Here is a 27503-nt window from a genome sequence, read left to right on the forward strand (position 1 = left end):
TCGACAATCTGGCAACTCTGCACCATAAAACAACATGGAGACGTGGCATGAAGTGGTCCTGGCTCCAGCAACAAATACTGTATATTCATAAAGAATGATACTGTAATAGACATACTATATTCATAACCTCTTCCAGAGAGCCCAGTCCAAACCTCCTGGGACATCAGGAGAGCTTTCAGACAGTTCCCCTTCCTGCTGGAGAATGTCCCCACCTGGGAGTAATGACGCTGGAGAGAGGAAGGAGATAAACTGCTAAATGGAAATCAGTTGAATGAATACGTGGGCATGTTCAAGGTCTCTTTATTGGTTTCATCAAATTATTACAAAGTAAGAACTGCTGTCTGCCCTCAGGTTCTCAGTACTGAAGAGGCAGCCTTAAAAACCTAGAGACACAATTCTTCAAAATGGTTACCCCGAAAGTGTGTGTTGGTGCTGCGGTGGGGGTAACAAAAGGCAGCGGTGCGTAGGACTTCACTGCCACCAGCAGGGGCCAGAAGTGCATGTCAGGAGCTGCCTACAGCAGAAGCCCCAGGCCAAAGGCTAAAACTGGTAGCTGAGGCTGTCTTCACCCCGTGCCCACCCGCCCCCTCCACAATCTCAAAGATTTGGAAAAGCTGTTCTTCCTCTCTAAAACACAGTTGTTCCTGCCTTAAAGCTCAACATCAGGGGTTTGGAGACCAAACTCCAGTTAAGGTTCCAAAACACCCTCCTCCCTTACCCCACCTCACAATCCCACTTCCTGCGTGCCCTGGGATTTGCAGTATTTTGAAGGTGCAGTGGAGTGTGGCCCAGAGATGGCAATTTTAGGTTCAGTCCCTTTGCATCCCATGTCATCCCTTGCACTGTCCACCTCACGTCCCGACCCCTGGTTTACAGCCCCGCAACCGCTCTGGCCGTGTTAGATCCGCTTCAGGTAAACCCAACTCACGCTCTGCACGGACTTGGAAAAGCTGCCCTATGCCAACTCTGATCTCTCGCACCTTGCGCCAATCTGCGGCCACCTGCACTTTGCGGGACGTTGCGCTGGGAGGCGCTCCCCGGAGTCCGCACTAGCCTGCGGTGCCCAGGCGCGCGCCATGCCGCGCGGGACTCCCGGCATCCAGCCTCCCTTCCGGCGGGTCCCGGAGCCTCGGCTCTGGAGGAATGGCCCGGGAATGCGCCGGGGCGGGGGCAGGAAGGACCCCCCTGGAGCCTTAGAGACCTCGGGAGGACTCCCCGCGGAGATCAGCTCGAGGAAGGGTTCCGTGACCACGCGGCGAGGAGCACGTGAGCAGCGCTGCTTTGCTATAAGAACCCCCGCTCTGCTGCGCGAGGGGAGCGAGCGGAGCGGCAGGACGCGGCCACCTGCGCCAATAAAAAGGGCGACGGTGATACTCCCTCCAGGACACCCCAGACGGTCCCAAGTTTTGGTGCTTAGGACCCTGGAGGTCCGGGCTCCGCGGTGCGTCTAACTTTGAGGCGAAATTCCCAGCACTTAGGCAAAAACGCGCAGACACCAGCACGCGTGCGTTTTTGAAGATGCTCAGAGCTTGTTTGACCTCTAGTAGAGTTAGAGGAGGAGTAGCAGAAACCCTGAGCTAATTTCTCGTCCTCCACTGAGCAGGCAGCTAGGAGCGCCCGGGCTCGCCTTCAGAGAAGCTCGGGAGATCCCTAGCGGCCCGAGACCCCCGGCGCCCCAGCCGCCCTTTAATTAAGTCGCAGGATGTTCCTGCGCCCCGCCGGAGGCAGCTGGCGGTAAACTCCAGACGCCTTTTGTAGATAAAGTTTGGTCCGCTCTACTTGCCGGCTCCATCCCGGCCGCGTTGTCCGCCCCCTCCTCCTGCAACGGGCGCGGGCGGGGAGATGGCCGCGGGCTCGGCGACCGGCGCGGGCGCTTCCCGGCGCAAAGGGGCGCCGCGCGCGTAGCCGCCGCCACGCTGACCTCCAGCTCCCTCCTGCTACTGCGCTAAGCCGGGGCAGCGAGCGAAGGCGAACGCCCAGAGGGGCCGGAGGAGGCGGCGAGAGGAGCCAGAAGGTCCATATGGCCTCTCTCCGCCGGCCGGTGGTGTGCGCCACGGAGCTCTCCCGCGGCCCCTCGGGTTCGGAGCGGCTCTGAGCGGCGCCGCCTGCGGGAATCTACCTAGCCGTTCCGCGGAGCCGCGGGCAGGAACCCGAGAGCAGGAGTCGGCATCTATTCCTCCCTAAGGGCAATGTGGCCGGCCGGTGCGGGCACCAAGCTGCCCTGTCCCCGGGACTCTGCGCTCCGGCGGGCGGCTTTCTCCGGGAACCTCACCGCCCTGCCTTCTCACCTCGTGCCAGCCGGCCGTAGCGTCCGGGTCTTCATCAGCGCCAACCCCGAAGGTATGTCCCTCGCTTGCTCTTGTCCGTCTGCGCGGCGGGAGCCGAGAAAGTGCCAGGGCACAAGCGGGTACACCGGGCGTCCCCCGCGCTCCCTGCCTCTGGACCACACCGAGGCTGCCCTGAGCGCGTGGGAATTTCATTAGAATCACTTTTCTCCTTCCCTTGCTCGTTTCTTCTGCTTGCTGACTTTGCCTGGGGTGTCCATTTCTCGCCCCCTGCATTATTTCTGCCGGTCGGTCTAAGAAATATCGGAGAAATTAACAGACGCTTCTGGAAGCTTCATCCTGCCACCCCACCCCCACCTCGTATTTCTTCCCTTCAGCGGTTTCTTCTCTGAGGTTATAAACGCAAATAAATTTTCTCGGCCCCGCGACAGATTCCTGAATGGGGGCACCCTCCTTAGCCACTTGTTAAGGCCGAGGCGAAGTGGGAGCATAGGATTCTCTGAGCCTCGCCTTCTGCCGGTGTGCTAGTGGTGCCTTTGGTCTTGAGGGTCAGAGGAGACCCTGGCGAACCCAAGATCTGCGGAGATCTTGGGGAAATGTGCTGTGCGGTCCCGAAAACAGGCTGGCGCTCAGCCCGGCGCTGGTTTCAAGGTGGAGCGTTCAGGATGAGCTCATCTCTATGGCTGGCTCTTAGGCTGGATCGTCCCGGTCTAGAACTTGGCCTTCTCAGTCGTGTTCCTGCTAAGGTCTGGGCACCTGGTAGCTGTTAAATGAAAACTTGTTGATTTATTACATTCACGAGCCACAGCGACTGAGCCCTGCGTCGTCAGTTTCTCGCTCCTGCTCATCCTGTGCCTTTCTGTTCTCAGTCCTAAATGTTAACTTTTATTCTCAGTAAGTGAAGAAAAGGTAGGATGCATTTGACTTGGACCAGATAAAACTGTAACTTGCTCTTTTCTAGAAAACTAAATGTTTGACCCTAAGATGAGATTATAGAAGACTTAAATAGACGTTTGTTATCGGAAACTTACTTTTGCTGCACTCTATCAAGCCTTGGGTCTGACAAGTAAAGAGGAAAAAAAAAGTTATTCAGTCATTGGATAGAATCATCATTTGTGAAAGCCCAAGACTCTGGTTGCTTGTGAAAAGCATTCAGAGGACCAATAAAAAATATCTTTCAAAAAAGTTGTTTCAAAAAACACTAGAAGCAATTTCGGGTGAAGTCCGAATTATGAAAAGAGGATTGGGAAAAGAATCATATAGATAACCCACAGTGATGAGTATTAGAAAAGCTGTGCACTCATCAGAGAGGGTGTGAATGGTCGTTTATCAGTTTACAACTGTGTTTCACGGAACTCAATAATTAAGGTGGCTTTAGGGCAGCTGCAGTACATTGTTTAAAATTCCTGTCATTTGAAATATGTCTTACAGGATTTTTTACTTAAATCTGGAAAGAGAAAACTGGAGCTGTGTAACCTGTTGCAGGATCTAAGAAAATCTGCAACTTAAGTGTTTCCGTGTTGTTTTTAAAGTTTTCGAGAAAATATCATTTTCCTGAGCTTAAAAAAAAAAAAAAAAAAGCCACTCATGAGACAAGTTGAAATGTGCTGATGTAAAACCAACTAAGTAACATTTTTCTTTAAACAAGTTGTTTTTAAAGTACAATGAAAGTCTGTTAATGTCATCAGTAGTTTGCCTTTCTTTAAATTTGTAAAAATAATTCTAGGATAAACAGTGATAGTGAATTTTTATCAAATAAGATTAATATCGAATTAATAGTCACCATTAATGCTATTTTTCTTAAGCCTGTACACATGATTCTGTTAATTTTGAAGTTTCTTGAAATAGAAACTTTAGTGTGTATTAATCTTAGGACAGCAAACAAGAGGGAGGGGTGGATCTTGCCTTCTGGTCACTGAGCTGGGCAACTTGCACATTTATCTTACAAGACCAGATATGTGAATCTTACCCTGAGAAATTGCAATAGCGGTAGGACTTCAAGTTTTATCCCAAAAGGAGAGTCCAGGGTATATTAAATAGAAAAGATGGAGATGGGTTTTTTTTTTTTTTTTAAGAGCCTGAACATGAGGCTTTGCAATCTCCGTAAATGCTCTGTCCAAGACAGCACTTTACTGCAAGATCTTTATGGATATGACTCAGGAAGCAAATGGTTGTGTTTTGGTGTGATCCAATATTAGATTGTTGGCCAATACTCAAGAGCCTCTCCACTGTCAAATTAAGACAGAGAATATTATCTCATGCTTTCCTTTACCAGCGGAAATCCAATTTATGCTCTAGATAAAAGCTTGTCTGTGAGCTCATAGCAGTTTAAGAATCCAGCAAGGGTCTCCCTTTGATTGCTTTACAAGGCTTGTGTGGCATTTCCCTATCAGTACTTAAAATAATACATGTCTTTAGAACATAGATTGGCTCATTCAGGTTTTGCTCTCAAACACCATCAAAGGATGGTGGACAAGAGGGTGTTCTTCCTATTTTACAGATGAGAAAACAGAGGCACCAGGTTAAACTAGCAGAATGAAATAAGCCAAAGCCTGCAGGGTACTCTTTGGCCCAGCCTAGATTAGTGTCCAATTTCTATAAATATCTACACTCATATGAACAAGAAAATCAGCTGGCTGTAGTCAGTAATTCTGGTCTTCCTCTTGAAGCCTGACAGCCCCAAGAAGCTGAATAGCAGGAAGGGACCATGGTTGCCCTGACCCACTGTACCCCCATGAAAAGGTAGCTTTACAAGCATTCAAGGAAATTTCAAGATTTTTTTAATTCTAATGGACATATTCCTGTTCAGAAGTATATCTACATCTGACTTGTTCTCACCATGTGATAGACACTGGGTAAGAACCAGCATGAGGGAGGCTGTAACTGTCCCCAATTCTCCTACGTGGATGGGTTTTGGATCTCATCTAGTCCCACCTCCCACCAATGTAGCTGTCCCATCTGTGGCATCTTTATTAATCCTTAGAATTTTTCTAGTCATTTAGTCACTGTCTCTCTGCCAGAATGGCACTTATACCTCCTTGGAACAGTGATTCTAAAACATAAAAATTCTCCAGTGTGATTATTCTGGATTGAATTGTCCATGAAGATGTGGAGAAGAGGAGCCTTCACAGCTCTCTCCCTATGATTGAAATTTGAGAGGCCTGTTAAATAATACTCCTCTTCTCTGCTTCAAGTCTTACCCAAGGCTCCTTTTCATACAAGGACATTAATCTCATATTGGGGACCCCACTTTCATGATCTGAGCTAAACCTGATTACCTCCCAAAGGCCTCACTTCCAGATATCAAATTGGGGGTCAGGGCTTCACCATATGAACTGGGGGGAAGGGTGGGGACAAACATTCAAGTCTTTGCCCCTGATCCCTCAAATTCATGTCCTCTTTGCATGCCAAGTACATTATTCCATCCCAAAGCTGCAAACAGTAGCATTAACTCTAAAGTCCAAAGTCTCATCTAAATGATTTGTGGGTGAGACTCCAGATAGGATTCATCCTGAAACAAAATTCCCTTCCAGCTGTGAAGCTGTTAGATGAGTTATGTGCTTCCAGATACACAACGAGGAGCCAGGTGTAGGATATAGTTTCTCATTCCAGAAGGGAGAAACTAGAGCAGTAGGAAAGAAGGGACGAAGGGTTCCATGCAAGTCCAAAGGAACCTATTATACAGAGTGAAGTAAGCCAGAAAGAAAAACACCAATACAGTATACTAATGCATATATATGGAATTTAGAAAGATGGTAACAATAACCCTGTGTATGAGACAGCAAAAGAGACACTGATGTATAGATCAGTCTTATGGACTCTGTGGGAGAGGGAGAGGGTGGGGAGATTTGGGAGAATAGCATTGAAACATGTCTAATATCATGTATGAAACAAGTCGCCAGTCCAGGTTCGATGCACGATACTGGATGCTTGGGGCTGGTGCACTGGGACGACCCAGAGGGATGGTATGGGGAGGGAGGACGGTGGAGGGTTCAGGATGGGGAACACAGGTATACCTGTGGCGGATTCATTTCGATATTTGGCAAAACTAATACAATATTGTAAAGTTTAAAAATAAAATTAAAAAAAAAAAAAGCTTAGGGTCAGAGAAAACCATAAAAATGAGGAACTAAAATGTCAAACTAAAAAAAAAAAAAAAACCCAGCAAGGCAAATACCATTAGGTCTTGCGGCTCTAGAATATTCCTTTTTGGATTGATGCTTTGCCTTCTGGACCCACTAGAGTGTTTGTCTCTCCTCTTATGTCTGCAAGGAAGGAGTCACCCACCAAAGTCCCAGGAGGCCCTGCCCCCAAGGCTTTAGGCAGAGGCCACCTCTCCTATTGAACTCCAGGTGATGCCATCCCTCAGCTTTGAAACCAAGGAAGCAGCCCTGATGCTCTCTGAATCTTTGGGGTCATTCTTCCTCTGTCTCGAAGAATAACCCATGTTCACAGGCAGAAGCCCTGTGGTCCAGTCCTGTAGGTCTGACAGCTTTCCTTTCTGTCATCCTGTCTCCACCAGTTCACACTGGCCATGCTTCTGCCAGGGGAGGGGCCCATGGTTCACACCCATCCTCATTTCTTTACCAAATGGTTGTGTGACCACACCCTTACTGTGCTTTTCAGAGCATACCTCCACATATTTTTGCAATATGGATAGGCTGAGAGCTTTCAAGATCATCAAGTTCTGATTCCCTTTTACTTAACAAAATTAGTTCTTTAGTTCATCTCTTTCTCATTTTACTATAAACAAACCAAGGTACTCCTGCAAAACTTTCTTAAAAATCTCCTTAGCTAACTATCTGTTTCATTGGTTCTACTTTCATTGGTTCTACTTTGTCTTCCACAAAACACTAGAATATTGTTCAGCCAAGTTCTTTGCTATAACAATAACTTTTCCTCCATTGCCCAAAACTTGTTCCTCATTTCTGTATCCTCCCAAGAAGGCCTTTGAAGGCCTTTGTCATCCATAGTCTGGTGATGATTATTTATGTGTTCTCTGAATAGCTGTCACTCCAACTCTCCTTTTTCTGAGCCTCACCAGAGTCCCCTTTATCAGTCCCTCATGGCATTCTTGGCTTTTTCTAGTGCACACCTCAAAACTCTTCCAGCTTCTACCCTGTTCCAGAGTTGCTTCTCCATTCTTAGATATTTGTTACAGCAGCACACCACTTGTTGGTGCCAGAGGTCTCTTAATTTCCTAGGGTTGCCGTAACAAATTACCGCAGATTGGGCTTTAAATAACACAAATCTACAGTCTTATGATTCTGAAGTCTGGAGCCTGAAATCAAGCTGTTGGCAGGGCTGTGCTCCCACGGGAAGGCTCTGGGGAAGAACCTTTCTCTGCCTCTTTCTACTTTCATGCCAATCCTTGGTGTCCCCTGGCTTGTGGCTTTCTCTCTCCAGTGTGTGCCTTGTCCTCATATGGTAGAAAGAGAACTTTTATGTCTCTTTTTCTAAGGCTAAGAATCCCGTCTTATGACCTCATCTAATTATCTCACAAAGGCTTCACCCCAAAATATCATCATATTGGGGGTTAGGACTTCAACATGTGAATTTTGGGAGACACAGCCCTTAGTCAATAATACGTAAAATGTAAAGCTGAAGAAAAACCAAAAACTTGCCTTTGTTACTAATAAAAGCTGAAGCAGGCCAGTGCTCCTTATCTGTGATCCTTTGAGCCAGATGTGATTTTACAATTCCACATTTTTTAGATTTAGGGCAAAAATGGTACATATATTGTTACTAATATCCTATAACCAGATACGAATGTGTTTATAAGAAAACATGACTAAGTGCTATACCGTAGAACTTTCTGCAATGCTGAGGGTCTTATCTGTATTATCCTATGTGCGAGCACTAGTTACATATGGCTATTGAGCTTTTGAAACTTGGCTAGTATGATTAAGAGTCTGAATTTTTAATGTCATTTCATAGTAACTGACTTAAATTTGAATAGACTCTTGTGGCTATTGGCTACTATATTGGACACAAAGCTCTAAGAAGGGTAATAAGGACTATAAGTGGCTTCATCTTCATAAGGTTGGGTTTTGCCACCAGGAGTCAGGTCACTTCAGGTTTTGCTGCCAAATGAATTAAGGAAAATTTTGTTTTCGATTCTTGGGGGATTTTGTCATTTCAAATAAGGGCTGTGGATCTTTATTGGGAAATATAGCTTTTAACTTTAGGCAAGTGGGTTTCCCAGTACTGAGCCTCTGAACTGTACAGACTAAGTAAGTCACTACAGCGATGGACAGACCAGACTCTCCCCTCCCCCATCATGGACAGAGCTGACCCCTTAAAATGTATGATATGGAGGAGCTGAGAATGACAGGTTTGCTTACAAGAGAGAAAGAAGGGGCTGGGTTATTTGTGCCCAAATTTTCCTTCCAAATGCAGCCATCAGATAAAGACACTTCTCCCCGAGGGATAAATGCCAGCCCTATTCAGGGCTACTAGTGGATCCCTCTGTGTGTCAAGAGACATCTGCAGTGGAGACAGAGCTATCTCTAGCACCTTTTTTTTGTTCATCCCCCCACTCCCACACAAACACAGATCATCTTTGAAGGTTGTACACAATGTTAATGATAAGAACCTGAGCCCATCCCCACTTAGGTTTTTTACTTGACTTGTCTTTGCATCTTTCCTGACTCTCTTCTCCATTTCTTTTTAAAAAATAATTTTATTTATTTATTTTTGGCTATGCTGGGTCTTCACTGCTGCACGGGATTTTCTCTAGCTGGGGTGAGTAGGGACTCCTCTCTAGTTGTGATGTGCGGGCCTCTCGTGGCGGTGGCGTCTCTTGTTGCAGAGCATGGGCTCTAGGGTGTTTGGGCTTCAGCACTTGCAACACCTGGGCTCATTAATTGTGCATTTCAGTAGTTTGGTGCATGGGCTTAGTTCTTCCAGAGCATGTGGAATCTTCCAGGACCAGGGATCGAACTCGTGTCTCTGTATCGGTAGGTGGATTCTTCGCCACAGAGCCCTCTTCCCCATTCCTTTGGAATCTTATATAGGAAACCTTATTCTCCAGTTGGCAGAAGTCAAAATAACAAGAGATCTATTCCCTACAGTTGCTGCAGCCAGTGGCCATTGACCTTAACTTGTGTTCTCAGACAAGAGGCAGAAAGATATGCATCAAGAAAACCACAAGAAATTTGTGAATATTCTTCACCATGGTTCTTCTTTCTTTTCCTACAATGCTAATTTCCAAGCTCCATAATTTTTTCATTGTTTTATGAGTTATTGAAAAAAATACAGTTAGGCACAATAAGAAGTGTGTTATATATACACACATACACGCTTTTGATAGGCTGAAACATCTTTCAAAATTAAGAGTCTTAAATGAGAATATTGCAAACTGCTATTTTACAATAAATGCACACAAGATGTTTATAATAAATGAGTTCTAAAATTTTAATAGTTGAATCTTCTGGTCCTTCAGCAAACATTTTTCAGGCAGGAGAGACTACAGATGGCTTAGTGGTAAAGAATCCACCTGCCATGTAGGAGATGGGGGTTCAGTCCCTGGGCTGGGAGGATCCTTTAGAGGTGGAAGTGGCAACCTACTCCAGTATTCTTGCCTCGGAATTCCCATGGACAGAGGAGCCTGGTGGGCTATAGTCCATGGGGTCACAAAAGTTGGATATGACTTAGGACTAAACAACAATAACAGACTTGAGAGCCAGACTAGCTGGGATTTACCCTTCCTCAATGCACCATTTAATGAAGTGATTTCTTAAGCAAGTTGTTTAACGTCTTTGTTCTCAGTTTCATAATCTCTGAAAGAGAACTCTGCCTAAGAGGGTTATTGAGTAGTTGAAATAAGTTAATAGATGTAACTTACTTAGAACAGTGCTGGACACTTGTTAAGCATTATTTGCTGTTATTCTCTTTAAGTTTCCACTGTGATCCAGACACCCTGTGGGTATGGAAGTGCCGAGAGGAACAAGGAATTAAGGAATGCCATCTGCCGAGGCATCAGTCAGAACTCAGCAGTAAAAATGAAGAGCATTCCAGATATGTTCAGGAACTAGATGTTTCCCCCCAAACATTGTGAGGGTCAGAGAAGTGAAAGTCAGGGGCACTATTGGGCATTTAGGTCACATTGCCAAAGCTGTCACCCAGAGGACAGGAGAATGTAGAAGCCACTGCCAGTCTACACCGCTGGAGACTCGGTAGCTGGCTGGTTTCTCCAAGTACCCTTATCTGCTGAACCTGCATGTCAGCCACCACAGCTGGTGACAGAAGAACCTCTTGGCTTCCCTAGCCCTCCAGATCTCACACAGATGTGTCCCCCTGGCCGAGCGGGATTACCTGTGGACCCTGGCAGCAGGTGTGACCAGGAACCTCTAGGCTTCCAGCCGCTGTGCCCCAAGGGAGAGGGTGAAAGGCGTGGTAATGGATCCTCAACCCCAAGAAACAGTATCTGGCAAGAAGCAGTTACATGCACTCGTTTGCTTCCACAGCCAGTAGGTGTTCACAGAGCACCCACTCCCTATGGGTGCTGTTCTGGTGCTAAGAATACAACAGTAACAAAACAGGCCAGGTCTCTGCTCTCACAGAATTTACGTGAATGATAAAAATATATGTGATGAGCACAGAGCTAAAATATGAGCAGAGAAGTGAAAAGACACTGAGGAGTAAGCCAGCTTGGGGCTCAAGAGTGAGGGTTTGGGAGGGCTCCCCAGAGGAAGGAGTAGAACCAGGATGTAGAAACTTCTACAGGATAATTGAACCTGAGGCAAAGAGGTGGGAGATCTCTACAGGGAATAAAGAGGGATAATCTTGATTATTCCACAAAGAGCTTTTCTCCTTTTGAATAAGAGTGGAGGTGATGTATTGAGGTGATGGTATTTTTTGTCCTTTGAAAGTGGCTCATTTAGAATGACACTGAATGGAAAGTGTGACTTGGGCCATATAGGTACTCTATACAAATAGACCGTGATTTTATGATTTAATAGGACTTCTTGGTGGCTCAGACAGTGAAGAATCTGCCTTCAATGCAGGAGACCCAGGTTCCATCCCTGGGTCGGGAAGATTCTCTGCAGAAGGGAATGGCAATCCACTCCAATATTGGGCCGTATAGGTACTCTGTATACAAATAGATTATGACTTTATGGTTTAACAAATCATCTGTGCATGCTGCGTGCATATTCAGCCACTTCAGTCTTATCTGACTTTTTGTGGCCCTGTGGACTGTAGCCTGCCAGGCTCCTCTGTCTGTGGGATTATCCAGGTAAGAATACTGGAGTGGGTTGCCATACCCTCCTCCAGGAGATCTTCCTGAATCAGGGATCAAACCGGAGTCTCTTGCATTGCAGGTGGATTCTTTACCCCTGAGCCACCTGGGAAGCCCAATAAATCATCTACTGATTTTTAAAAACTCTTGTAACACCATTGCAGTGATGTTAATTGCCATTTTAAAGATTTTCTGCAAGTTCGTATTTTGTTTCAGTTGTCTATTGCTGTGTATCAACCAGAGGCTTCCCAGATGGCACTAGTGGTACAGAACCTGCCTACCAGTGCAGAAGACATAAGAGACGTGGGTTCGATCCCTGGGTCCAGAAGATCCCATGGAGGATGACACAGCAACCCACTCCAGTATTCTTGTCTGGAGAGTCCCATGGACAGAGGAGCCTGACAGGCTACGGTCCATAGGATCACAAAGTCAGACACAACTGAAGTGACTTAGCATACATGCCTGTGTACCAACTCGCCCCAAGATTCAGTGACTTAAACCAGCGATTTACCATTTCTCCCTCCTGCATCTGGCTCCTCTGTGCTCCTCCATGAGGGCTTGCTCACTCCAGCTTTTTCTCATCATTTGGATTCATTGTAGGGATTGCTTTCCCAGAGAAAGGAAGTGGAAGCTACCAGGCCTCTTCAGGCCTGGGCTTGGAAGTCCCAGAACATCTCTGTACCTGCATCCCATCTGTGTGAGTCATTAAGGTAAGACCAGAGTCAAAGGGATCTTAAAAAAGTCTTAGGAAGTAGACTCCATCTCATGATGTCAGGAGAGACATGTACATGTAGGCAGGAGAGGTTTTCATGATGGCCAACTATAAAAGCTGCGGAAACCCCCAGTTATGTCTTTGACATAACTGTATTAAATGACATAATACATGAAAATGTAGTAAATTCATAACCTGAAACATAGCAAATGCTCAACAAGCATTGCTAATAATGATAATTGTTGTGACGATGATGATTTGTTAAGGCTGGACAGTGAGTCTGTAAATTCCACCCTTCTAAAACCTTGCAGATTCTGAAATGAGGGGAAAAAAGACCAAAGGCTATGCAGATAGGAGATAAATTATCACCACTGCTGGTGATAAAGATAACGCAGAGCATTTTTGTACCTCCTAACACTAAATACAAGAATTGGACAATCTTCCATTCCAACACTGGTGTGAGGGGCAAGGCGGGGCGGGGGGTGGGGGGGTCTGCTTCATAGAACCTGAAGCCTGGCGCATACCCACGCTCTCCGAGGACAAACAGGTCCATTCCCCATGAGAGGGGTGAGCAGGTGGGTTAAGCTTGCCTGCTTTATTCTTCCTACATTTTCCAGTCAAATAAGTCACCTTCTAACTTCCCACCTGAGCTCTGGGGAGGGTAAATGAGACAGAAAAGAGAGGCCAGGAGCCTTCCACTCCAGAAGAAACTTCCAGTTAGGAGAAGAAAGGCTTCTTGCCTAACACAGATATTCACTTATTTCCACTTAAGCATTCATACATGATGAAAGCCTTCAGTTACCCAGAACCATTTAAATTGGATATCTAGTTTGGCATAGCCCAAATTATATCACTGTGAAATATCTTAATAGAAGAGAAGACAGTGAACAATAGGGTGTTACATATCTTAAATGTAAAAGAAGCAATTACATGCAAATATGCATATCAGAATACTTTCATAGGGTAAGTGCTTAGCAAGGCTTTGGAAAAAGTCACTTTATCTGTCTAGAAATAGTTTGTTTTAAATCACTAAGTTTTGGGATACATTGATATGCCACAATACACAACTAAAAAGAAAAAGTGCAAACTCACAAACACCTTTGAAAATGGTTAATGTTGAAATTCCTACAGAGTAACAGGAATTCAGCTACAAAGTAATTGGGTATGACAAAGTATGCTGGCCAGTCTTTTCAACTCAGATTCTTGTAAGTCTTTTTGTTAATGGTCATATGATTTAAATAAAAGTAAGTCTTGTGGTAGATGGCTCACAAAGATCCTAGGTGTTGAGTTACGTACAATCTAAAAGTGAGGTGATATTGATTTAAAGATAGCTATCACTTCAGGGATTTAGCTTATATCATAATTTTGCTGCAATTAAACAGAATTCATTCTACAAATTAAAGTATGTTGGCTATTATATAGTTAGGAAAACAATTTGTATAATACTGGAATCAAGATTGCCAGGAGAAATATCAATAACCTCAGATATGCAGATGACACCACCCTTATGGCAGAAAGTGAAGAACTAAAGAGCCTCTTGATGAAACTCAAAGAAGAGAGTTGAAAAAGTCGGCTTAAAGCTCAACATTCAGAAAATTAGGATCATGGCATCTGGTCCCTTCACTTCATGGCAAATAGATGGGGAAACAGTGGCTGACTTTGTTTTTTCGGGCTCCAAAATCACTGCAGATGGTCACTGCAGCCATGAAATTAAAAGACGCTTACTCCTTGGAAAGAAAGTTATCACCAACCTAGGCAGCATATTCAAAAGCAGAGACATTACTTTGTCAACAAAGGTACATCTAGTCAAGGCTATGGTTTTTCTAGTGGTCATGTATGGATGTGCGAGTTGGAGTATAAAGAGAGCTGAGCACTGAAGAATTGATGCTTTTGAACTGTGGTGTTGGAGAAGACTCTTGAGAGTCCCTTGGACTGCAAGGAGATCCAACCAGTGCATCCTAAAGGAAATGGAAGGACTGATGTTGAAGTTGAAACTCCAATACTTTGGCCACCTGATGCGAAGAAGTGACTCATTGGAAAAGACCCTGATGCTGGGAAAGATTGAAGGTGACAACAGAGGTTGAGATGGTTGGATGGCATCACTGACTCAATGGACGTGAGTAAACTTTGGGAGTTGGTGTGCTGCAGTCCATGGGGTCACAAAGAGTCGGACACAACTGAGCTACTGAACTGAATACTGAGTTAATGAAAGGATTAAAAAAATTGCAGCTGTGGATCCAATTCAAAGGGAATAATACCCACTTCCAAGGAAATACTTCCTTGAAATCTCATTTTCATTCCAGAGTATTTTAAAGCTTTGACATGGGTACACTTAAAACAGAGAGCAAAGCCCAGATGTCAGGTGTCTTATTCCAAGAGTGATTACAGAATCTAACTCAGAAATGAAATCACAAAATTGAAAGGGTGTCCTTCATAATGCTTAATCTGATCCATTATGTATCGTGTCATTCAGAGGGTTTCTTGTCACTGAGTATATTTCCTTCAGATTTTATTCTGAGCATCAGCTGAAATATTTATTGGCTAGGCATTGCATAGACCAGACTCTGAACTGGTTGGTGTGCAGAGTTACAAAGGAAGTAAGAGGTCCATACTGCTCCCTTTATTCTTTAGGCTCATCCATCTAGGAGGCAGGACCACCACAACTGTCAGGAATAGGAGCACTGTGAGGGGGATGTTTGCGTGCAAAGGTCAGTTGGAATAATTGGAATCAAACTGTCATATCTGATATCCCAGTCAAGCATGAGCTGGTCAAATTTAGTTAAAAGGGAAAAGCCAGGATGTATCTAATCTAAGAAAGAGACCTCTGAACTGGAGTGGAGGGCCCAGCGGGGAAACTGGTCCATTTGCGCATGATGAGAACGCTGAAAAGATGTTCAGAAGCCCAAATAATCTATGTAGAGTATCAATTATGATAACAATAAAAAGGAACATGTAGGAGAAATGTAGACAGATCCAGAGGCTCCCACCTCTGAGAAGCTACCATCTGTAAGTATGTATCTGCAAACTCAAGGGGGATGAGAGCCTTTGTAAAATACGAATTTCATAATTTAATGAAATTACTCTGAATTAGGAATCTTATAAAGGGTGAGGCTGCGAGGTTCTTGTCACATGGGTCTCCCAGTTTTTTGGCATACCTCCCCTTCACAGGTGGGAAATGGACTTCTCTCTGAATCTAGACGCTGTTTTTGACCAACAGGGTGCAGAAGAAATGGCACAGTGCCAGTTTCTGAGTCCAGGCTCTTAGAAACTGGCCCCTTTATTTTCTGTCTCTTGAAGCACCAGTTCTTTAGACCCCAGTCACCCTTGGAGGCTTCCCAAGTTGTTCAGTGGTAAAGAATCTGCCTGCCAATACAGAAGATGCAGGAGACACAGGTTTCATTCCTGGATTGGGAGGATCCCTTGGAGAAGGAAATGGCAACCCACTCCAGTATTCTTACTTGGAAAATCCCATAGATAGAAGAGTCTTTCAGACAACAATCCATGGGGTCACAAAGAATTGGACAAGACTGAGCACACACAGACCTCCTTGGCTGCTGCTGCTGCTGCTAAGTCGCTTCAGTCGTGTCCGACTCTGTGCGACCTCCTTGGAGAGATCCCTTAAGACAAGTGAGTGGTAGCACCATCTTGTGGGCAAGGAGGAGGAGCTGTCTTGGAAGCAGGTCTCTACCCCCACTTCTTCCCATACCTACAGTCTGCCCAGCTGATGGATACTGTATGGAGCAGAGACCTTCTCCCAACTAAAACCTGCCCAAATTGCGGCTTCAAGAGAAAAATGATTATTTTAAGCCAGCGATTTTTATTTGTTATACAGTAATCAATAAGTAAAAGTGGTAAAATGAACAAACCCAGTGTAGTGTGGACCAGCTAAGGTGAGTTTGTGGGGTAGATCTGGATTTGTATCTTGAGATTTGTTAAAATGTTGGGTAAGTCTTCTAATTTCCTCAAGTTTCATTGCCCCTCCAGCTTCTGAGAGTTGAGCGTAATAAAAACCTCCTTCCAAGGTGAGCTTGAGAAATAAATGAAATACTATACATAAGCGCCTAAAACAATACCTGAAAAGTAGCGGGGACTTAAACATCCTGAATCAGAATTTGTGAAAAGCCCTAGGCAATACAGAAAAGAGGTTTTAGTTTATAAGGAAATGAGAATTACTTGAATAGCTGCTTCTTTGTAAATTGTGGTATGAAATGGGTCCTTATTCTCAAATTATGCCACCTATATAATCATATATGCTTTAACTAGAGGAAACTATATTAAAGCAGTGTATTTTTAAAATGTTGATATAACACATAAATATGAATTCAGCCCAGTTTATGAGGTATTAGGTTAATAAGTTGCACCTTTAAATAATAGAGCAGCCACACCTTATAACTTATTTTTTAAAAATCATCTGCCCCCCCCCAAAAAAAAATCCCTTGAAACTATAGGTAGAAAGCAGATTTCAATAAAATGACATTCAGAATAAAAAGTTAGCATTTTCTCCTTGTAATGTCAGATGTGCTAAAATCTTCTACTAAAAACTGTCACTTCTTTCACACATAAAGGATCCCTTTAATGTTGCTTTAAATCTCCATGAGGGTTCAGAGATCACTTTTTAACTCCTGTTAATCTTTTAGATCTAGATGCACAGTTTGCTTGCCACAGATGTTCCAAAGAGCATGAAGTGCCCACATTTATGAGGGAAGGACTACTCTTGATAAAACTGAGCAGCCGTCTTTATCTAAGGAAAGATTTCAATACAGATCTCATGTATGATTGAAACCTGTCTCATTCCAAGTGGCTACTCTGATAGAATGACCCAGCTTTGCATAAGCTGGTCATTCTTGTGTGCGTGTGATGGTTATTGTAACCCCGCACAATATTGATGTTCCTGTCCATGTTTGGGATAGAGGAAGGTAGAGAGGAGGCATGACGAGAAGGGGGAGATGGAGCTCTTGAGTGAATGAACACATGATTCCAGCCAGAGTTAGATGGATGATAACTTGAATCTGGAAAGGCTTGATTCATTTGTTCATTGATTCAGCTCTATAAATCTGAGAGTAGAATGGAACAGGAAGAGAAGGCCCTGGCATCTAAGAATTTTGAAACAGAAACAGGTTTTGTTTTTTAACTTTGTGTTTGGTGTTCCTTGGAAAGGGCTGGATACTTGGGCAGTCTGGTCCCTCTGGGGCAGGAGAGCCAGGATACTGAGCATCATCAGGACGGGTGGAGGGGGGCAGTTGGGCAGGAGCCTTCCTTACTCCATGTCCCTCACATGATTATCTAAAGAAAAGGAACTGAGAGCATTGGCTAAATGCTTTCCTTCTTTTACTGAGATTTCTAAAAAATATTTGAAGCTCATTCTTTGGATCCAGTACTTATTTTATAATCTTTTCTTTTTGTTGTTCATTACCCTTTTCCTTTTGGAAACTTACAGTCTGTTTCACTGTGTCAAAAAGAAAAACAAGAAGGTTTTCACTTTTGCTGATATTATGAATAGTGTTAAAGCAGACTCACGCTCTGCAGGCAGTTTCTATTGTTGTATAAGCGGGAAAGGGGTCCCTTTTTATACTCAGCTGATCCCAAAATGCGAATGTAAATTGCCTGCCTGTAGTACCTGCAGATGGGGGTAGGGCAGTACAGGTTTCTAGGACCCAGGTTTCATGTGATACCACAGCATCCAAGAATCACAGCACTGGCATCGTGGATTCAATTCTGCCCAGTGTTTCCCAGCTGTCCGACCTGGGGCAGGTTCAAATATCAGTCTTTCTGTCAGAACAAAAAACGCCTATATTGTATATCTTACGGAGTCCTGAGGATTAAATTCTTACGTTGTATACACACAGTGATCCCTACATAGAAAGCATTCTTTTCTTAAAACTCTTCCAAATATAATAAACAAGTCTTAAACTGACTCGAAGTCACTATTAAGTAATTAAGTTTCAGTAAAATAACTAAAATTTAGTACTCACATCGGAGAAGGCAATGGCACCCCACTCCAGTACTCTTGCCTGGAAAATCCCATGGATGGCGGAGCCTGGTAGGCTGCAGTCCATGGGGTCGCTAAGAGTCGGACACGACTGAGCGACTTCCCTTTCACTTTTCACTTTCACGCATTGGAGAAGGCAGTGGCACCCCACTCCAGTACTTTTGACTGGAGAATCCCAGGGACGGGAGAGCCTGGTGGGCTGCCATCTATGGGGTCGCACAGAGTTGGACACAACTGAAACGACTTAGCAGCAGCAGTACTCACGTGGAGTAGATGCTCAAGAATTCAATCTCATCTTAAGAGAAATGAAAGTGGAGAGGAGGTGGGGGCCAGTTACCTCTGGACCTAGCCTTCTCAGGCATTCCTGCAGCACCAGCTCTGCCAAACCAGCTCTAGTTCCCAGAACCCATCCCCGATCATTCCAATCCCTGTCATCTCCCACTCCTGCCCACAGTGGGGCTAACCCTCTCTCTGTCAATATACCCAGATTCCTCATACCTGTATGACTCACCAACTCCTCTGGGTGAGGCCAGCTAGATGCCCACAGGAATGGTGGTAGAGACACAGCCTTTGAGACCCATCCTCCAGGCCAGGGCTTCCATTAAGCCACATTCCCTGAGTGCAGCTCCTGATTTTTTTTGTTGTAACAGCCCAAGGGAGAGGAAATTGGAGGAAAAGGGTATCTTTCCCCACCCCGCAGGAAAAAGCAGGGACTGAAGGATGATGAGGTGAGACGAGATTTCTGCCATGAAGCCAGACAATGGCAGTGCAGTTTTAAATCCCCATGCAATTCTCATAAAAACAATGAGAAATCAAATAGCACTGAGGTAATGGTCTAGCTACTATGACTTTTGGGACCAGTTAGCAACTTTGCCACTTTCTTTACAGCAAGTTTCATTTTGTGTTCCATTTAAGTCACGCACAGCCCGGCTTGTGTAACACCCATTTAGAAGTTGGAGAGATTTGAGTTTTTCTGCTAGAGAAATTTCTGGTCTTCTAACAGCCTTGTGTGTGCATGTAGTATAACATTTGTATCCTAGAGGTGATATGAGGTGGTAAAGGGACGTGAAATGGGCTGAAACATCTTGGCTTCTATGTGGGATTTGGACAGTACCTCTGTGACCTTGGGCAGTTCTCTCTGGAACTCTTTTCCTCATCTGTGGAATGAGGTGGATGAAAAACAGGACTTCTGGGACCTCTTCCAACTTCAGTATTGCACTATTCCATTTCTTTGAAACTACCTAGCAGTTTTGTTTTATTTTTTTTTTCATATTGAGAGGAAGTCAGGAGTCTAACTCTACCTTTGTGATTATGACTATGATCTGAAAAATGATGATAATATCACCTATTTTCCTTGACTCATAAATTTGTCATGATAATGAATGGAAAAGCACTTCTGAAACTGAAGTATATTATAAAAGTGAACACTGTTGATTATTTGAATGTGGAAAGTATAACAGAGGACAACCAAGACCGTTCCCAACTGTCCTGTATTGAAACTGGGGGCTGTGAGTATGATGAAATAAGCAAAAAGGACATCTTGTCTAGGCCTACCAATGGGAATTTGAGGTTTACAAAATCATCAGGACTTTGGATAAGGTGGTTAAACATAAACTCCTTCATAGAAGGGGTTGGATCTCCACCCTGAATTGTGTGATGGGATTAATCACGTGTGTACATACAGCACATGATACACACAGAGATCACTGAGTAATCAAGGTTGAAGGTTCAGAACCTGGAGCTGGAAACACTTGAGTTTGAGACCTGGCTCTGTGCCATTTTCTGACTCAGTGACCTTGTTACTGCTGCTGTTCAGTTGCTCATTCGTGTCCGACTCTTTGTAATCCCATGGACTGTAGCACGCCAGGCTTCCCTGTGCTTCACCACCTCCTGGAGCTTGTTCAAACTCATGACCATCAAGTCCATGATACCATCCAACCATCTCATCCTCTGTCATCACCTTCTCCTCCTGCCTTCAGTCTTTCCTATCATCAGGGTCTTTTCTAATTAGTCAATTCTTTGCATCAGGAAATAAATATTGGAGCTTCAGCATCAGTCCTTCCAATGAATATTCAGGGTTGATTTCCTTTAGGATTAACATGTTTGATCTCCTTTCAGTCCAAGGGACTCCCAAGAGTCTTCTCCAACACCACAGTTCAAAAGCACCAGTTCTTTGGTGCTCAGCTTTCTTTATAGTCCAACTCTCATATCTATACAGATCAGATCAGATCAGTCATGACTACTGAAAAAAACCATTGCTTTGACTAGACCGACCTTCTTTGGCAAAGTAATGTCTCTGCTTTTTAATATACTGTCTAGGTTGGTCATAGCTTTTCTTCCAAGCAGCAAGTGTTTTTTAATTTCATGGCTGTGATCATCATCTGAAATGATTTTGGAGCCCCCCAAAATAAAAGTCTGTCACTGTTTCCACTGTTTCCCCATCTATTTGCCATGAAGTGATGGGACCAGATGCCATGATCTTAGTGTTTTGAATGTTGAATTTTAACCAGCTTTTTCACTTTCCTCTTTCACTTTCATCAAGAGGCTCTTTAGTTCCTCTTCGATGTCTGCCCTAAGGATAGGATCATCTGCATATCTGAGGTTATTGATATTTCTCCTGGCAATCTTGATTCCGGCTTTTGCTTTATACAACCCAGCCTTTCTCATGATGTACTCTGCATATAGGTTAAATAAGCAGGGTGACAATATACAGCCTTGACATACTCCTTTTCCTATTTGGAACCAGTCCTTGGTTCTTGGTGTTGCATCTTTGCCTGCATACAGTTTTCTCAAGAGGCAGGTAAGGTCATTTGGTATTCCCATCTCTTTCAGAATTTTCCAGTTTGTTGTGATCCACATGGTCAAAGGCTTTAGCATAGTCAGTGAAGCAGAAGTAGATGTTTTTCTGGAATTCTCTTGCTTTTTCTGTGATCCAATGGATCAATGGCAATTTGATTTGATGCCTCTTCTAAATCCAGCTTGAACATCTGAAAGTTCTCAGTTCACGTACTGTTGAAGCCTTGCTTGGAGAGTTGAGCATTACTTTGCTTGCGTGTGATATGAGTGCACTTGTGCAGTAGTTTGAACATTTTGGGCATTACCTTTCTTTGGGATTGGAATGAAAACTGACCTTTTCCAGTCCTGTGGCTGCTGCTGAGTTTTCCAGATTTGCTGGCATGTTGAGTGCATCACTTTCACAGCATCATCTTTCAGGATTTGAAATAGCTCAACTGGAATTCCATCACTTTCACTAGCTGTGTTCGTAGTGATGCTTCCTAAGACCCACTTGACTTTACACTCCAGGATGTCTGGCTCTAGGTGAGTGATCACACCATCGTGGTTATCTGGGTCATTAAGATCTCTTTTGTTTAGTTCTTCTGTGTTTTCTTGCCACCTCCTCTTAATATCTTCTGTTGAGAGGTCCATACCATTTCTGTCCTTTATTGTGCTCATCTTTGTATGATATGTCCCCTTGGTATCTCTAATTGAAGAGATCTCTAGTCTTTCCCATTCTATTGTTTTCCTCTGTTTCTTTGCATTGATCACTTAGGAAGGCTTTCTTATCTCTCCTTGCTATTCTTTGGAACTCTGCATTCAGATGGGTATACTTTCCTTTTCTTCTTTTCCTTTAGCTTCTCTTCTTTTCTCAGTTATTTGTAAGATCTCCTCAGACAACCATTTTTTCTTTTTGCATTTCTTTCCATTTGGGATGGTTTTGATCACTGCCTCCTGTACAGTGTTACGAACCTCTGTCCTTAGTTCTTTAGGCATTCTGTCCACGAGATCTAATCCCTTGAATCTATTTGTCATTTCCTCTGTATAATTGTAAGGGATTTGATTTAGGTCATACCCGAATGGCCTAGTGGTTTTCCCTACTTTCTTCAATTGAAGTCTGAATTTGGCAATAAGGAGTTCATAATCTGAGCCACAGTCTGCTCCCAGTCTTGTTTTTGCTGACTGTATATAGCTTCTCCATGTTTGGCTGCAAAGAATATAATCGGTCTGATTTCAGCATTGACCATCTGGTGATGTCCATGTGTAGAGTCATCTCTTGTATTGTTAGAAGAGGGTGTTTGTTATGACCAGTGCATTCTCTTGGCAAAACTCTGTTAGCCTTTGCCCTGCTTCAATTTGTACTCCAAGGGCAAACTTGCCTGTTACTCCAGGTATCTCTTGATTTCCTACTTTTGCATTCCAATCCCTTATGATAAAAAGGACATCTTTTGGGGGGGCATTAGTTCAAGAAGGTCATGTAGGTCTTCATAAAACTGTTCAACTCAGCTTGTTTGGCATTAGTGGTTGGGGCGTAGACTTGGATTTTTGTGATATTCAATGGTTTGCCTTGGAAATGAACAGAGATGATTCTGTTGTTTTTGAGATTGCACCCAAGTATTGCATTTTGAACTCTTGTTTATTGTGAGGGCTACTCCATTTCTTCTCAGGGATTCTTGCCCATGGTCATCTGAATTAAATTCACCCATTCTGGTCCATTTTTGTTCACTGATTCCGAAAATGTTGATGTTCACTCTTCCCATTTCCTGTTTGACCACTTCCAATTTACCTTGATTCATGGGCCTAACATTCCAGTTTCCTATGCAGTATTGTTCTTACAGCATCAGACTTTACTTTCACCATCAGACACATCCACAAGTGGACATCGTATCCACACGCGGGTGTTAATTCCACTTTGGCTCAGCCTCTTCCTTCCTTCTGGAACTCTTTCTCTGCTCTTTTCCAGTAGTATTTTGAGCACCTATTGACCTGGGGAGTTCATCTTTCAGTGTCATATCTTTTTGTCTTTTCATACCTTTCTTCGGGGTCTCAAGGCAAGAATGCTGAAGTGGTTTGCCATTCTATTCTCCAGTAGACCATTCTTTTTTCAGATCTCTCCACCATGACCCGTCAGTCTTGGATGGCCCTACATGGCTTGACTCACAGTTCCATTGAGTTAGACAAGGCTATGATCCATGTCCATGTGATCAGTTTGGTTAGATATCTGTGATTGTGGTTTTTATTTCTGTCTGCCCTCTAATGGATGAGGATAAGAGGCTTGTAGAAGCTTCCTGAAGGGAGATAAACTTCCTGGCTGTGGGGTAAACTGGTGGGTGGGGCCATGCTCAGTAAATCTTTAATCCAATTTTCTGCTGATGGGTGGGGCTGTGTTCCCTCCCTGTAGTTTGGCCTCTTCAAAAGGACTTATGCCAGCACCCTGAGGCTCTCAGAAAAGTGCCCCTGACTGTCGACCCATGCCTCTGCTGGAGACTCCTGGATACTCACAGGCAAGTCTGGGTCAGTCTCTTGTGGGGTCATTGCTCCTTTCTCTGGGTCCTGGTGCACATAAGGTTTTGTTGTGCCTTCCAAGAATCTGTTTCCCAAGTCCTGTGGAAGTTCTGTAAATCAAATCCCACTGGCCTTCAGTCAAATTTCCTGGGGATTCTTAGTCCCTTTGTCAGATACCCAGGTTGGGAAGACTGTTCTGGGCCCTAGAACTTTTGCAACGGTGCGAGAACTTCTTTGGTGTAATTGTTCTGCAGTTTGTGGGTCGTCTGCTCTACAGCTTTATAGTGGAGTTAATGGTGACCTCATCCAAAAGGACTTAGGCCACATGCCATGCCTCCCAAGTGTGCTGCAGTCAGAGCCCCTGTTCCCATAGTAGGCCACTGCTGACCCGTACCTCTGCAGGAGACAAATGCTCAAAGGCAGGTCTGGTTCAGTCTCTTGTAGGGGTCAGTGCTTCTTTCCATGGGTCCTAGTGTGCACAAGGTTTTGTTTGCACCCTCCGAGTGTCTCTGGCAGGTGTGAGGTTTGATTCTGAATGCGATTGCACCCCTTCTACCATCTTGTTTAGGCTTCTCCTTTGCCCTTGGACATGGAGTATCTTTGTTTGGTGGGATCCAACATAATCCTGTCAATTGTTGTTCAGCAGCTAGTTGCAATTTTGATGTTCTCGAGGAAGATGAGAGCATGTCCTTCTACTCCACCATCTTATTGTTAATAGTGACCTTAAGCAAATTATTTAAGCATATATATGGTTAGAGAAATTCTCTCTAAAATTGAACATATCATAGAATTCTTATGAGGCCTAAATGAGGTAAAGCTTGTGAAATGCTTATCACAGGCCTGGCACATAATAAGCTCTCACTGAATGTTAACTAGATTTATTTTTATCATATTGTTATTATCTATTAGCTCCAGTACCTCCTTGCCTAGAAGATGTTGACAACTCAGCTAGTTAAAGAGGTGACATCAAGCCTGCTTCTACTAGCTGGCAGTCATTAAGGAAAGAAAAAAAAAAAAACAAAAACTCATCTGCCAGTGGTATCTTCGTTGCCCACTCAATTAGAAGAGGGAAATATATGTGACATGATGTTACAGTTGGGAGACATTTATATTCTGTTTGTTTGTATTAATCCAGAATGTTTATTTCCAACTGTCTGTCAAGGTTGACATCTTAAGAGGCCATGGTTGTTATAAACATACTAAAACGTGCTTTTGTAAAATTATCGTCAGAAATAAGTTAATGAGCTAGAAGAATAGGCATGCCCTCATACTTTCCAGTCAGACCACGTTTTTAATCAGAAATTCACAACAATTATTTAACAAATATTTATTGAGGGCTTTCTTCATGCTAGACACTGTTCTAAGCACAGAGGATGTAGAATTTAACGGTGTTAAATTAACTGTTTATTTAACATGCACATCACTTCTGCTGTCATGGATTTCAATTTCTAATGGAGGAAACATTATGTGAAAAAAAGCAAATAAACTAATATATATTTAAATATCTTTGTAAACCTTATAAACTCCATGGGATGACTCGTGCTGTGAAGACAAATGAAACAAGGTAAGGAGAAAGAGTAATGGGCAGAATTACCTTTTCCCCAGTAATGAGTGGTCAGGGAAGGTCTGCCTAATGAGGTAGTATTTGAATAGAAACACAAACAGAGAGGAGGAATGGAGACAGTCAGAGACCTGGAGGACAAACGTCTCTGCCAAGAAGTACGTGCAGAGCAGAAGGGGTAACTGCAAAGGTCCTGAGGCAGAGCACACCAAGAAGAAACAAGCTCACTGTGGTGGAAAATATACAGCCTTGACATACTCCTTTACAGCCTTGATGTACTCCTTTTCCTATCTGGAACCAGTCTGTTGTTCCATGTCCAGTTCTAACTGTTGCTTCCTGACCTGCATATAGGTTTCTCAAGAGGCAGGTCAGGTGGTCTGGTATGTCCATCTCTTTCAGAATTTTCCGCAGTTTATTGTGATCCACACAGTCAAAGGCTTTGGCATAGTCAATAAAGCACAAGTACAGTTTTTTCTGGCACTCTCTTGCTTTTTCCATCCAGGAGATGTTGGCAATTTGATCTCTGGGTCTTCTGCCTTTCCTAAAACCAGCTTGAACATCTGGAAGTTCATGGTTCACGTATTGCTGAGGCTTGGCTTGGAGAATTTTGAGCATTACTTTACTAGCATTCGAGATGAGAGCAACTGTGGAAAATTCTGAAAGAGATGGGAATACCAGACCACCTGATCTGCCTCTTGAGAAATTTGTATGCAGGTCAGGAAGCAACAGTTAGAACTGGACATGGAACAACAGACTGGTTCCAGATAGGAAAAGGAGTACATCAAGGCTGTATATTGTCACCCTGTTTATTTAACTTATATGCAGAGTACATCATGAGAAATGCTGGACTGGAAGAAACACAAGCTGAAATCAAGATTGCCAGGAGAAATTTCAATACCCTCAGATATACAGATGACACCACCCGTATGGCAGAAAGTGAAGAGGAACTAAAAAGCCTCTTGATGAAAGTGAAAGTGGAGAGTGAAAAAGTTGGCTTAAAGCTCAACATTCAGAAAACGAAGATCATGGCATCCGGTCCCATCACTTCATGGGAAATAGATGGGGAAACAGCATCAGACTTTATTTTGTGGGGCTCGAAAATCACTGCAGATGGTGACTACAGCCATGAAATTAAAAGACGCTTACTCCCTGGAAGGAAAGTTATGACCAACCTAGATAGCATATTCAAAAGCAGAGACATTACTTTGCCAACAAAGGTCCGTATAGTCAAGGCTATGGTTTTTCCTGTGGTCATGTATGGATGTGAGAGTTGGACTGTGAAGAAGGCTGAGCGCCAAAGAATTGATGCCTTTGAACTGTGGTGTTGGAGAAGACTCTTGAGAGTCCCTTGGACTGCAAGGAGATCCAACCAGTCCATTCTGGGGGAGATCAGCCCTGGGATTTCTTTGGAAGGAATGATGCTAAAGCTGAAACTCCAGTACTTTGGCCACCTCAGGGGAAGAGTTGACTGATTGGAAAAGACTCTGATGCTGGGAGGGATTGGGGGTAGGAGGAGAAGGGGACAACAGAGGATGAGGTGGCTGGATGGCATCACTGACTCGATGGATGTGAGTCTGGGCGAACTCCGGGAGTTGGTGATGGACAGGGAGGCCTGGCGTGCTGCGATTCATGGGGTGGCAAAGAGTTGGACACGACTGAGTGACTGAACTGGACTGAGATGAGTGCAATTGTGTGGTAGTTTGAGCATTCTTTGGCATTGCCTTTCTTTGGGATTGGAATGAAAACTGACCTTTTCCAGTTCAGTGGCCACTGCTGAGTTTTCCAAATTTGCTGACATATTGAGTGCAGCACTTTCAAGACATCACCTTTTAGGATTTAAAATAGCTCAACTGGAATTCCATCACCTCCACTAGCTTTGTTCGTAGTGATGCTTTCTAAGGCCCACTTGACTTCACATTCCAGGATGTCTGGCTCTAAGTGAGTGATCACACCATCGTGATTATCTGGGTCGTGAATATCTTTTTTATATAGTTCTTCTGTGTATCCTTGCCACCTCTTTTTAGTAACTTCTGCTTCCATTAGGTCCATACCATTTCTGTCCTTTATTGTGCCCATCTTTGCATGAAATGTTCCCTTGGTATCTCTAATTTTCTTGAAGAGATCTCTAGTCTTTCCCATTCTATTGTTTTCCTCTGTTTCTTAGCATTGATTGCTGAGGAAGGCTTTCTTATCTCTCTTGCTATTCTTTGGAATTCTGCATTCAGATGCTTATATCTTTCCTTTTCTCCTTTGCTTTTCGCTTTTCTTCTTTTCACAGCTATTTGTAAGGCCTCCTCAGACAGCCATTTTGCTTTTTTGCATTTCTTTTCCATAGGGATGGTCTTGCTCCCTGTCTCCTGTACAATGTCACGAACCTCCGTCCATAGTTCTTCAGGCACTCTATCTGATCTAATCCCTTCAATCTATTTGTCACT

At 43.9% G+C, this 27503-nt stretch overlaps 1 protein-coding gene across 1 annotated transcript in view; it reads left to right on the forward strand.

The window, feature by feature from the left end:
* Positions 1 to 1884: 1884 nt before the first annotated feature.
* Positions 1885 to 27503, forward strand: part of NWD2 (NACHT and WD repeat domain containing 2) — a 239018-nt gene continuing 213399 nt past the window's right edge. The window contains exon 1 of the mRNA NM_001435023.1: positions 1885 to 2340. Within this exon, the coding sequence (NP_001421952.1) occupies positions 2190 to 2340 (151 nt within the window). The 5' untranslated portion in view covers positions 1885 to 2189. The remainder of the gene's footprint in view (positions 2341 to 27503) is intronic.

This window comes from Bos taurus, chromosome 6, assembly GCF_002263795.3.
Source record: "Bos taurus isolate L1 Dominette 01449 registration number 42190680 breed Hereford chromosome 6, ARS-UCD2.0, whole genome shotgun sequence".
Classification (NCBI taxonomy): Eukaryota; Metazoa; Chordata; class Mammalia; order Artiodactyla; family Bovidae; genus Bos; species Bos taurus.